This window comes from Triticum dicoccoides, chromosome 4B (assembly GCF_002162155.2).
Source record: "Triticum dicoccoides isolate Atlit2015 ecotype Zavitan chromosome 4B, WEW_v2.0, whole genome shotgun sequence".
Lineage (NCBI taxonomy): Eukaryota > Viridiplantae > Streptophyta > Magnoliopsida > Poales > Poaceae > Triticum > Triticum dicoccoides.
This window is the reverse complement of record NC_041387.1, coordinates 575,331,157-575,343,835: the sequence shown is the minus strand read 5'-3', so window position 1 is coordinate 575,343,835 and position 12,679 is coordinate 575,331,157. Positions and strand designations below refer to the sequence as shown.

Genomic DNA, 12,679 nt, shown 5'->3' with positions numbered 1-12,679 from the left:
GATGAACTTATTATGCAATTCTATTCAACAACTCACTTCTATCCACATGGAAGGATTGTGTGGATGACAGAAGGTCACAGGCACCAATCAACAGTTGATGAGTGGGCTAGGCTCATAAATGCCCTTGAAGAAGAAGAGAATGACATAGATGTGTATGCTGAGAAGAAGAAAGATCATAACTCCATGGCCAATATGTATAAGGAAATTCTAGATAAGGCCTTGGAGACACACAAGTTTGGGTCACTCTACTACTTGTTGTCTGGTTTGGCCACCAAAAGCACCAGCTTGAGGCACACTCTGCTGCCAAAATCTAGAGATCACAGGATGATCATAGGTCATTCCATCAACTTGCTGCAGTTATTTGATGTTGTGCCACAGAAGTTCAAGGTCATGAGCTTGATTGTTGAGACAATCAAAAGGACAGCAGCTGACCAAAAGAGAACATGTGGGTATGCTCCACACATTCAAGAGCTAATCAATTCCAAGATGAAGCAAGGAGTGTATCTGTTGGATAAAGAACATCTTCCTTTGTTGCCTGACTTTGAGGACAACACAGTTGTCATGGATGCTGAAGATCCCACTTCAGTTGCAGCTCATGAGAAGAAGGAGAAAGCCAGAGCAGAAAAAGCAGCAAAGATGCCAAGTGCAGCAGAAGCTTCAGAAGCATTTCTCAAGTCAAAGCAAGACCAACTTGAATTTATGATTCAAGCAACCTTGAGGATTGAGAAAGGACTAGCCACCCCGACTCAGAACCAGGAGAGCTAGGAGAGGATCATTGAGACAAAAGTCTATGATCTGGACTTGAAAGTGATTGAGATACTGATACGTCTCCAACGTATCTATAATTTATGAAGCATTCATGCTATATTACTATGTGTTTTGAATGATTATGGGCTTTATTATACACTTTTATATTATTGTTGGGACTAACCTATTAACCGGAGGCCCAGCCCAGATTTGTTGTTTTATGCCTATTTCAGTGTTTTGAGGAAAAGGAATATCAGACAGAGTCAAAACGGAACGAAATCAACTAGAGAAGTTATTTTTGGAAGGAAAGCCACCGGATAGACTTGGACTCTACGTCAGAAGATACGGGAGCTGGCCACGAGGGTGGGGGGCACGCCCCCTGGGCGTGCCCCCTGCGCCGTGGGGCCCCCGTAGCTCCACCGACGTACTCCCTGCACCCATATATACCTACGTATCGTAAAACTTCCAGAACAGAAGATAGATTGGGAGTTCGGCCACCAAAAGCCTATGTAGCCACCAAAAACCTCTCGAGAGCCCGTTCCGGCACCCTGCCGGAGGGGGAACCCACCACCGGTGGCCATCTTCATCACCCCGACGCTATCCATGACGAGGAGGGAGTAGTTCGCCCTCGGGGCTGAGGGTATGTACCAGTAGCTATGTGTTTGCTCTCTCTCTCTCTCGTGTTCTCTCTCGTGTTCCCTCTATGGCACGATCTTGATGTACCCCGAGCTTTGCTATTGTAGTTGGATCTTATGATGTTTCTCCCCCTCTACTCTCTTGTGATGAATTGAGTTTCCCTTTTGAAGTTATCTTATCGGATTGAGTCTTTTATGAGAACACTTGATGTATGTCTTGGTGATCAACTTGCGGGTTTCGTGACATTGGGAACCTATGCATAGGGGTTGGCACACGTTCTTGACTCTCCGGTAGAAGCTTTGGGGCACTCTTTGAAGTACTTTTATGTTGGTTGGATGAATCTGAGATTGTGTGATGCATATCGTATAATCATGCCCACGGATACTTGAGGTGACAATGGAGTATCTAGGTGACATTAGGGTTTTGGTTGATTTGTGTCTTAAGGTGTTATTCTAGTACGAACTCTTTTATAGATCGATCTGAAAGAATAACTTTGAGGTGGTTTCGTACCCTACCATAATCTCTACGTTTGTTCTTCGCTATTAGTGGCTTTGGAGTGACTCTTTGTTGCATGTTGAGGGCTTGTTATATGATCTATCTATGTTATTATTGTTGAGAGAACTTGCACTAGTGAAAGTATGAACCCTAGGCCTTGTTTCCTATCATTGCAATACCGTTTACACTCACTTTTATCGCTCGTTACCTTGCTGTTTTTATTATTTCAGATTACAATTACCTTTATCCACATTCTATTTTGCACTTGTATCACAATCTCTTCGCCGAACTAGTGCACCTATACAATTTACCATTGTATTGGGTGTGTTGGGGACACAAGAGACTCTTTGCTATTTGGTTGCAGGGTTGTTTGAGAGAGACCATCTTCATCCTACAAACCTGTGCACTTGGAGGCCCAACAACGTCTACAAGAAGAAGGTTGTGTAGTAGACATCAAGCTCTTTTCTGGTGCCGTTGCCGGGGAAGCTAGGTAAGTGAAGGTATATCTTTAGATCTTGCAATCGAATCTTTTTTTTCTTATTTTAGCACTAGTTTATTTTATAAAAGAAAACTACAAAAAAATGGAGTTAAGTTTGTCTCATACGCTTCATCTTTTTAATATCTTTCGTGAGAATGATGGAAAGGAAAATTGTGCTCATGTGCTAGAAGAAGAATTACATAGAATGCTTGGCATAAAATATGTGAATGATGAGCATGACTGCAATGTTGTTAGTATGAATTCCTTGAATATCCTTGATGCTAATGATATGCAAAGCCACAAGCTTGGGGAAGCTATGTTTGATGGAGATGATATTTTTTGTCCCCCAAGCTTTGATGAGAAAATTTACTATGATTAAAGCATGCCTCCTATCTATGATGATTATTGTGATGACATGTATTCTTTAAAGAATAATGATAACCATGAAACGTGTCATCTTGATCTTAATTCTCAATCACATGATAGTTATTTTGTTGAGTTTGCTCCCACTACTATTCATGAGAAGAAATTTGCTTATGTTGAGAGTAGTAAATTTTCTATGCTTGTAGATCATGAAAATAATGCTTTAGGTGCTGGTTATATTGTTGAATTCATTCATGATGCTACTGAAAATTACTATGAGAGAGGAACATATGCTTGTAGGAATTGCAATAATGTCAAGTTTCCTCCCTATGTGCTTAAATTCTTGAAGCTATGCTTGTTTTACCTTCCTATGCAAGTCGATTATTGTTACCATAAGTTGTTTGCTCACAAAATCCCTATGAATAGGAAGTGGGTTAGGCTTAAATGTGCTAGTCATATGCTTCATGATGCTCTCGTTATGTTTCAACTCTTATCTTTTATGTGAGCATCATTGTCATCATCATGCCTAGCTAAAAGGGCATTAAAGAAAAGCGCTTGTTGGGAGACAACCCAATATTTACCCTTACTGTTTTTGTGTGTCCACATGATTATGATACTGTAGTAATCATGTTTTATAGCTTTTGTTTCAATAAAGTGCCAAGTAGAACCTTTGGGAAGACTTGGGTGAAGTTTATATGATCTTGCTGTAGAAAATAGAAACTTTTGCGCTCACGAGAATGGCTGCCATTTTTTACTGGAGAGTGCTTTTAGGTTGATTATTTTTGAAGATGATTAATAGACAAATTTCAGGTCCAGAAATTTATTTCATATATTTTGGGGTTCCATAAGTATACGTTTTATACAGATTACTACAGACTGTTCTGTTTTTGACAGATTCTGTTTTCTATGTGTTGTTTGATTATTTTGATGCATCTATGGATAGTATTAAGTGGTATGAACCATAGAGAAGTATGAATATAGTAGATATTACACCAATATGAATTTAGAATGAGTTCATTACAACACCTAAGTGGTGGCTAACGGAGCTTACGAGTTTTTGTTTTGAGTTTCGTGTGGTTGAAGTTTTCAAGTTTTGGGTAAAGATTTGATGGACTATGGAATAAGGAGTGGAAAGAGCCTAAGATTGGGGATGACCAAGGAACCCCAAGGTAATATTCAAGGACAACCAAGCAACTAAGTTTGGGGATGCCCCGGAAGGCATCCCCTCTTTCGTCTTCGTTCATCGGTAACTTTACTTGGAGCTATATTTTTATTCACCACATGATATGTGTTTTGCTAGGAGCGTCATTTTATTTTGCTAGTCTTTGCTTTCTGTTAGTTAGAATAATTCTTTGCATCTTTAGTTTCAATAAAAAAGTCAAGGATAGCCTTTGCCATGCTTATTTTCCTAGTTTGCATGTTGCTGTTTGAAAATAGAAAGTTTACTGCTGTTGCAAAAATTCCCTAGAAAAGTCAGAGAATGGTATAAGGTTGAATCTTTTTGCATATTATTTTATTACAGTGGGAATTTTAGTTCATAATTTTTGGAGTCAGGGAAGTATTGATACCCTTGCATTCTTTACAGACTGTACTGTTTTGGCAGATTGCTGTTATGGTTGCATTGTTTGCATATGTTTGCTTGTTTAATGATTCTATTTAAGGATAGGAGTATTAAATATTCAGAGGCATTTAGTATTCAATGTTGAATAATAATATTAGTGATTTTTTACAGTAGAATATGATAAGGTTTTGCATTGGCTTATACTAACCTATCTCACGAGTTCTTGTTGAGTTTGTTGTGAATGAAGCTTTTGATAAAAAGAGAAACCATGATATGAGAGGAATTAGGGAGACACAAAAGTTCAAGCTTGGGATGCCCAAGGCACCTGAAGATAATATTTCAAGAAGTCTCAAGCATCTAATCTTGGGAATGCCCAAGTAGGCATCCCACCTTTCTTCTTCAACAACTATCGGTTAGTATCGGTTGACCCTAAGTTTTTGCTTCTTCACATGAGTTGTGCTATCCTTGCAATGTAGTTTTCTTTAGCTTTGCTTGCTGTTTGAATAAAGTATCAAGATCTGAAATTATTAAATGGGAGAGTCTTCACATAGTTGCATAATTATTCGACTACTCATTGATCTTCACTTATATCTTTTTGGAGTAGTTTTTCATTTACTCGTGTGCTTCACTTATATCCTATGAGTAAATTGTTGAATGAGTTGATTGTCATGAATCTGAAATTATATATGCCTCATTTGCTTATTCCATGGGGAGTAATGACATCACATCTAAGAAGTATAGGTTGTAAATTTATTGACGGTTAGCAAGCATTGTATTAGTCATTTGAACAATTCATGAAAAAATATTGAAGGAAGAGAGATTTCACATATAAATATATTATCATAGAAATATTTTATAATTGTGAGCACTCATTAAGTATGACATGCTAAAGAGTTGATGTTGGACAAGGAAGACACCGTAATGGGTTATGTTTTCTCGCATCTCAGTTAAAGTATATTGTCATGGATCATTCAAACATGTTGAGCTTGCCTTTCTCCCCTTGCTAGCCTAAATATCTGTACTAAGCGGGAATACTGCTTGTGCATCCAATATCCTTAAACCCAGTTTTGCCATGAGTGTCCACCATACCTACCTATATGCGGTATTTACCTGCCGTTCCAAGTAAATTTGCATGTGCCCAACTGTAAACATTCAAATTATAATTTGTTTTGTATGCCCGAATTGCTCATGTAGCAACTAGGGGATGTCAGTGTCTTCCATGCTAGGTGGATTATTCTCAAGAGGAGTGGACTCCGCTCCTCATTCACGAGAAAGTGGCGGTAACCGGGATGCCCAGTCCCATGATCAAAAAGATCAAAATCAAATCAAAATAATTAAACAAAACTCCCCCAGGATTGTTGTTAGTTGGAGGCACTCGTTGTTTCGAGCAAGCCATGGATTGATCCTTGTTGGTGGTTGGGGGAGTATAAACTTTTACCATTCTGCGTGGGAATCGCCTATAATGTATGTAGTATGGAAGATATTGGGAACTCTTGGTTGTTATGTTGACATTGAGATCATACCTCTCAAAATTATTTATCTCTATTTCAAAATTGAGCTCTGGCACCTCTGCAAATCCCTGCTTCCCTTTGCGAAGGGCCTATCTTTTACTTTATGCAAGAGACAAGGTGATCTTCACCTTCACCTTTTTTCATTTTATCCTTTGGCAAGCACTTTGTGTTAGGGTGATCCTGATATATATCTCCAATTGGATGTACGTTAGCATGACCTATTATTGTTGACATCACCCAAAGGTGAATACGTTTGGAGGCAACCTTATAAGCCCCAATCTTTCTCTGTGTCTGATTAAAACTTCATAACCACAAGTATTGCGTGAGTGTTAGCAATTGTAGAAGATTATATGATAGTTGAGTATGTGGAATTTGCTATTCCTGAAAATAAAGATGAATTGCAATTGTTTTGATGACTAAGAATGAAGTTTCCTAGTTTTCAAGAATGTTTATGGCCTATGCTTTAACATGTGAATTGCTTGTTACTAGTTCGTGAAAAGTTTTATGAGTTGAACTACTTTTATGACATATAATGATGCTAGTAAAGGTGATTGAAATTATTGTTGATCAAACTTGTGCACCTCTAGCATTCACACTTCATAAATTCTTTCTTTATCATTTACCTACTCGAGGACGAGTAGGAATTAAGCTTGGGGATGCTGATACGTCTCCAACGTATCTATAATTTATGAAGCATTCATGCTATATTACTATGTGTTTTGAATGATTATGGGCTTTATTATACACTTTTATATTATTTTTGGGACTAACCTATTAACCGGAGGCCCAGCCTAGATTTGTTGTTTTATGCCTATTTCAGTGTTTCGAGGAAAAGGAATATCAGACGGAGTCAAAACGGAACGAAATCAACTGGAGAAGTTATTTTTGGAAGGAAATCCACCGGATAGACTTGGACTCTACTTCGGAAGATACGGGAGCTAGCCACGAGGGTGGGGGGCACGCCCCCCTAGGCGCCCCCTGCCTCGTGGGGCCCCCGTAGCTCCACCGATGTACTCCCTGCACCCATATATACCTATGTATCGTAAAACTTCCAGAACAGAAGATAGATCAGGAGTTCCGCTGACGAAAGCCTCTATAGCCACCAAAAACCTCTCGGGAGCCCGTTCCGGCACCCTGCCGGAGGGGGAACCCACCACCGGTGGCCATCTTCATCACCCCGACGCTATCCATGACGAGGAGGGAGTAGTTCACCCTCGGGGCTGAGGGTATGTACCAGTAGCTATGTGTTTGATCTCTCTCTTGTGTTCTCTCTCGTGTTTCCTCTATGGCACGATCTTGATGTATCCCGATCTTTGCTATTCTAGTTGGATCTTATGATGTTTCTCCCCCTATACTCTCTTGTGATGAATTGAGTTTCCCCTTTGAAGTTATCTTATTGGATTGAGTCTTTTATGAGAACACTTGATGTATGTCTTGGTGATCAACTTGCGGGTTTCGTGACATTGGGAACCTATGCATAGGGGTTGGCACACGTTCTTGACTCTCCGGTAGAAGCTTTGGGGCACTCTTTGAAGTACTTTTATGTTGGTTGGATGAATCTGAGATTGTGTGATGCATATCGTATAATCATGCCCACAGATACTTAAGGTCACTACAAGAAAATTGAGATACTATGACGAAAATCCTCGTGACGATGGTGAATAACGTCACACAGATACCCAATGTGTGATGTTTTATAGGTGGCGTCACTGATCACCATGAATCAGTGATGGTTAATGTCACAAAATCGCCTCAATGGTTGAGTGCCACCAGTCCGCCAATTTCTATGACGATTTGGTAATTTTGATGACAAACCTATTAAAGTCATAGAATATTACGAATGTATGATGCTCATTTTTTGTCATGTGACGTCCAGAAGTGGGACCCATCATAGATGCTTCACATCTTATTGAATGGTAGGACCCACACGTCAATGTTGACAATGGGACCCCCCATTGTTTAGTCACATTTTATCTAGCGATGGAATTATTTTGTTGTATCTCATAAATAGTCAATGGCATGGAAAATAAGGTTATTACGGTTGTTCGTGAGGTGATGTGTATGACATTGCGGTTGTTTGGTTCGATCTCAAAAATAAAAATGGTAGGTAGTAGTTGGCAGAAAAATGTGTATATCATGGACAATTATAGGAATAGTAGGCCCAATTCTAGGACAGATTCATTTGTGCGTTTGTGTCGAATGAAAAAAGTTGGGTACAATGATTGGACGACCTCATGTCTAGTTGCATGCCACTACCAACGAGTGCTCTTGATAAAAGAGGAGTTTTATACATCTAAAAAGGGGCTTTATACATCCTAGATCGCTTACACTAGAGGTTGGGGACTACGCGGATGAGTAGATTCAGACTCTAAACAATCATCGTTGAAAACCATCATCTGACGTTACCAATTTTATTTACACAAGTACTCCTTTCTGTCCCAAAATACTTGTCGGAAAAGATAAAAATAGATGTATCTAAAATTAAAATATATCTAGATACATCCATTCCTCCGACAATTATTTTCAGACGGAGGGAGTAGTACAAAAATTCACTCGTTTGCATTTTGTTTTATTCCAATATCACATATTTAAGACACCTCTATACGTTATCTAACATGTACAACTTTCGCCATATATATTTACAATTCTCTAGAAAAGAGTACATGGAAAATACCACATCATAATGTCTATGCAAGGTTTACTTTTTTTAATAATCATTTGCTACTTATTTCGTATTAAATGAATTGCATACCATTATGTGGAAATTAAATTATGAAAAATAAAACAATCTGCACACCAGAAAAACTCTTTCCCCTCCGTTTCTCTTTCTTTTTCCCGCATCCTGTCCCCACCCGTCAAAGGCCCAGCCAAATTTTCTCCTTCTATTTCGGCCGCGAAGAGGCACCGCTAAAGGCCACCGCCCACCCCGGCATTTTTTCGCCAGATTCAATCGACTCTCCTATATCCCACGACTGCGGCGATCAGGGCCGGCAGATTGGGGGTGGCCGCCCGCCGGCCGACCTTGAATCCACCACACAACCATCCCCACGAGCACTCCGCTCTATCCCCCCTGCTCGCAGCGACCGGCGACGGCGGATTGGAGGAGGCCGCCCGACCGGCCGAGCTCAGATCCACTACATCAACCAGCGACAGCGGATTGGAGGAGGCCTCCCCACCCATCTCTCTTTCCCCACAGATTGCAGCGACCAGCGTCGGCTGACGGTAATTTACTCATCCCGCCCTCCTTATCCCGCAAGCTCTAGACGTTAGGGATCACCATGGAAGGGATTTGGGGGAGAAAAGCGCACGCGGTCGTGTACATCTCTGAATACAACGACCATGTGGCAAATCCCGTAGCTCTGTAAGTTTTACTCGATTTTTACTCAGTTGTCGTGAGATTTCCTGTAATTCAGCGACCATGTGGCTTCCTTGTTTGTGGTTCTGCTACCCCATAAATCGTCCTTACCTAGGATGGTCAAAACTTAATGTCTGCACTTGTTCTTGATACAATATATTACCATATGGAGTTCACGGTATATGTTATTTATTTCGAATTCTTGATAAAGACTGGGTCTGCACTTGTTCTTGTTCAAAACTGAATAAAGATTGATTCTGCACTTGTTCTTGTTCAAAACAGAATAAAGACCGAGTCTGCACTTGTCCGAAACTGAATAAAGGCCGATTCTGCAGTTGTTCTTATTTAACTGAATTCTGGATGCTCCATATTTCCAAGTAAGTTGTTTACTTCGATCTGTTCTGCAACCCTCAAAAGCATCATACAGTAATGTCTTTGCCATCTCCAGGACCGTACATAGAAAATCACAGGCCCTGTGCAAATCAAAATTTAAGCCCCGACGTTGGAGTATAATTTGTTAATCACTGCAACAGTATAATTTTCATGTAGAATTCAGCACCAGATGCACAAATTCAAGAAAGAACAAAAAACTGGATGTAGTAGTGTACTTATAAACATGAGTAGTAATAAAAGAATAGGGTGCTGAGAACTCCCACAACCTTCAGAGTAGCATTGTAGTTGTAGATCATGAAAGACTGCACGTAAAGCTCCAGTGGGTGATTGCTAGTGTACATGACCATGATCTGCTAGAGTAATTTAATTTGGGCCTTGATATTGATTTCTTTTTTGGAATAGTAGCAATGCATTTAGAGAGAGAGAGAGAGAGTGAGAGAGAGAAGAGGGGGTCGCTGGGAGTAATTTTGATGGATTGGGATTGGAGAGAGAAGTACGAGGTGGCTTGGGCCTTGGGGTGCGATATTTCCATCATTGTTTACTCTAATTAATTATCTGTTTAATTAACATCTTAATTACCTAAAAGGTCGTGAGCCCTCCAATTTTTGAGGCCCTGCTCAACCGCTCCGGTTGCACCTGTTAAAATATTGCCCTGGCCATCTCAAATGACAAGCATCAATTCCAAGTTTGAGTATTAAGGAACACATGAACTACTTAATAGCAGAGCTACTTGTTTATAACTATTTTACACAATCTAGCCTTTTTTGTCTACTAGCAATGAAAGCCAAGTTTCAAGAGATAAGTTAATGTAATCATGTACGTTACAAGTACTCCTCCAAACAAGTTTAAGCAGATTTCAGTCATCTAGTGTTGATAATGTAGGCTGGTAGATCTTTCGGCAATTCATTAAGTTCACTCTCTGTCATCTTTTCCAGCTTCAGTTACTAAAATCATGCCACCAGTTCTGGAGAGTGATATGCATAGCAGGGAATATCTTGTGGAACAGAAACGCAAGGGTGAGGCATATTTGAAGGAAAGGAATGCAAGGATTGCGGAACGCAAGGCTGTGGAGCAGGAGTCTCTTAAAGACATACAAAGCATAGCTCGTAGCCTTGTATACTCCAGTGCTCCTAATGCGCAACTGACACAAAAGGCACAAGGTGCTGATGATTGCAGTGACTCAGAGTATGACCGAGATGCTGAAGAGGAGGCCTATGTAGAGGAAGAGGATTTGAGAGATGAAGAGGAGGTCGCTCTTGCTAAGTCCAAAGCAATGGTAATCATGCAGACATACATCTTAAATAATATGTACAATGTCGATTGACTGACTTTAATTTTGCCTTGTTTGTATCATTTGTATGTCATTCTGCACTATAAGTATCACAAATAATTGACTCAAAGATTGATTCACATATTCTGTCAGAAAGCATTATCAAATAAGCCACCCAACATTACTCATGAGAATTGGACTAGCCTTGTCAATAAATGGTCTGATGAAAGAAACAAGGTTTGTAACAAGATATGCGACCAACAATAGTTTTTGCATTCACATCTACTGTACCATATGTAAATACTTATATTCATTTTTTATGTAGAAAATATGTCAAATGAATAAGGAAAACCGAGAAGCTGTCAGGCAACACCAAAAGACGGGATATATGTCCTATGTTTCCTATTTCAGCAAACTTGTAAGAATTCCAAATATCTTACTTGTAGTCCTATGTCTATTGCATCTGGCCTATATATATATATATGTATGTATGTATGTATGTATGTATGTATGTATGTATGTAGTAGTAGTAATGTTACAATTTCATATATCTTGTAGAAAAAAGACAAGTACAATAATCATGATCCAAGTCCCATTGAGTTTTTCAAAGACACCCATACAAACAGCAAGACTGATAGCATGAGCTGAGTCAGGACTTCTAGCTCATGTAAGATTTCTTCCTCTATTGTTTCTGACTTGAAATAGATTCTCATATTGCTAGCATATGAACTTTGCCTTAGCATCAATATTTTTCTTTGTACTATAGAATGCGATGGAAAAGAAAAGGGAAGCACAATCAGAAGGTGAGCAGCCAGTATCCGATACATCGATTGTGGCTGAAGTTCTAAAGGAAGAAAGCGCACATAGCACCGTCCTTTCTAGCATGGGGTATGCATGAAGATCCGGGAGGTCTGGGAGCTCTACTTCATGAGCCTAGATCCGATTTCTAGAAGAAAGAATTGAATAGAAGGATAGAGAGGCAAGAGATGCAAATGACAGGTAATTATGTTATTTCCCTTTCTGTTCTTGTTGTTTCTTTTTTCTTGCTTATGTGTGCATGGTGCACTCATTGAAGTGAACGAAAGTTCAACTAAGGAGTGCTTCTCTTAACCTGGGTTGTTGACTTGATATCCTTTTGGTGATGCTTCCTGTAATCAAGCTGTTGGTTATGCATATTTTAAAACATTACAAGTTATTCTTGAGTTTACTGTTTCATTGGCCCGTCAGCATGCTTGCCTTGACATTTAATAATGTACTTATCTATTTTAAATTGGTACCTTTGTACCTTGTTATCTTGTATGTTTTCATCTCATTACGATGCAACATTGTTGCGTTTTGTCATTTATAGGCATCGGGAGGAGTTAGTCGCAAGACTTGAAGCACGAGAGAGAGCATTTTAAGAGATACAAAAGAAGCAGCAAGAAGAATTGGAAGCTTTAAAAAAGAGCCAGCAAGAGAAGACTGAAGCCTGGGCAAAGAAGCAAAAGGAGACGGGACAATCTGCTTGATTTTTTGAGGGCTCAAGCAACTCTGCAGTCCCAGTCCCAACCAGATGGTTCATGAATGCCATCCTTACATTGCAATCATCAGGATAACATATGTGGTCTTTAGTTAATATTAGTTTTCATCTTGTCTATTGTCTGTGTTAAACTTGAGTCAGCTTTTTACTGCCATTTTTGTTTACAGAATGATTTGGCTGAGATGATTTCATACATAATATGATTTGTCTTTGATATCAATTTATGATGTGTTTTTTCTCTTCAACTTTTTTATATAATCTTATGTGATGTGATCTGAAATAAATACTTATTTTCATCATAATTAGATCTCAAAGAAAGTAAATATATTTTGATGGCGCCATCTTCATCCA

At 39.4% G+C, this 12,679-nt stretch overlaps 1 protein-coding gene and 1 long non-coding RNA gene across 2 annotated transcripts; both read left to right on the top strand.

Moving 5' to 3' along the window:
• The first annotated feature begins 486 nt into the window (after nt 1–486).
• Nucleotides 487–10,815, top strand: LOC119292825. The gene is made up of 4 exons (XM_037571519.1): nt 487–674; nt 8,653–9,013; nt 9,429–9,523; nt 10,475–10,815. Exons 1-4 carry the CDS (start codon nt 487–489, stop codon nt 10,485–10,487), a joined length of 657 nt encoding a protein of 218 aa, XP_037427416.1. The 3' UTR covers nt 10,488–10,815.
• Nucleotides 10,816–10,976: 161 nt separating this feature from the next.
• On the top strand, nt 10,977–12,469 carry LOC119293913. The gene is made up of 4 exons (XR_005143250.1): nt 10,977–11,227; nt 11,368–11,476; nt 11,576–11,808; nt 12,158–12,469. It is a non-coding gene; the product is annotated as an uncharacterized LOC119293913 (long non-coding RNA).
• The last annotated feature ends 210 nt before the right edge of the window (nt 12,470–12,679 follow it).

Coding starts and splice junctions, on each gene's coding strand:
- LOC119292825 (XM_037571519.1), top strand. CDS start 487: ATGAAGCAAGGAGTGTATCTGTTGGATAAAGAACATCTTCCTTTGTTG. Junction 675..8,652: donor GCTTCAGAAGCATTTCTCAA/GTCAAAGCAAGA, acceptor CACCCGTCAAAG/GCCCAGCCAAATTTTCTCCT. Junction 9,014..9,428: donor GCGACCAGCGTCGGCTGACG/GTAATTTACTCA, acceptor TGTTCAAAACAG/AATAAAGACCGAGTCTGCAC.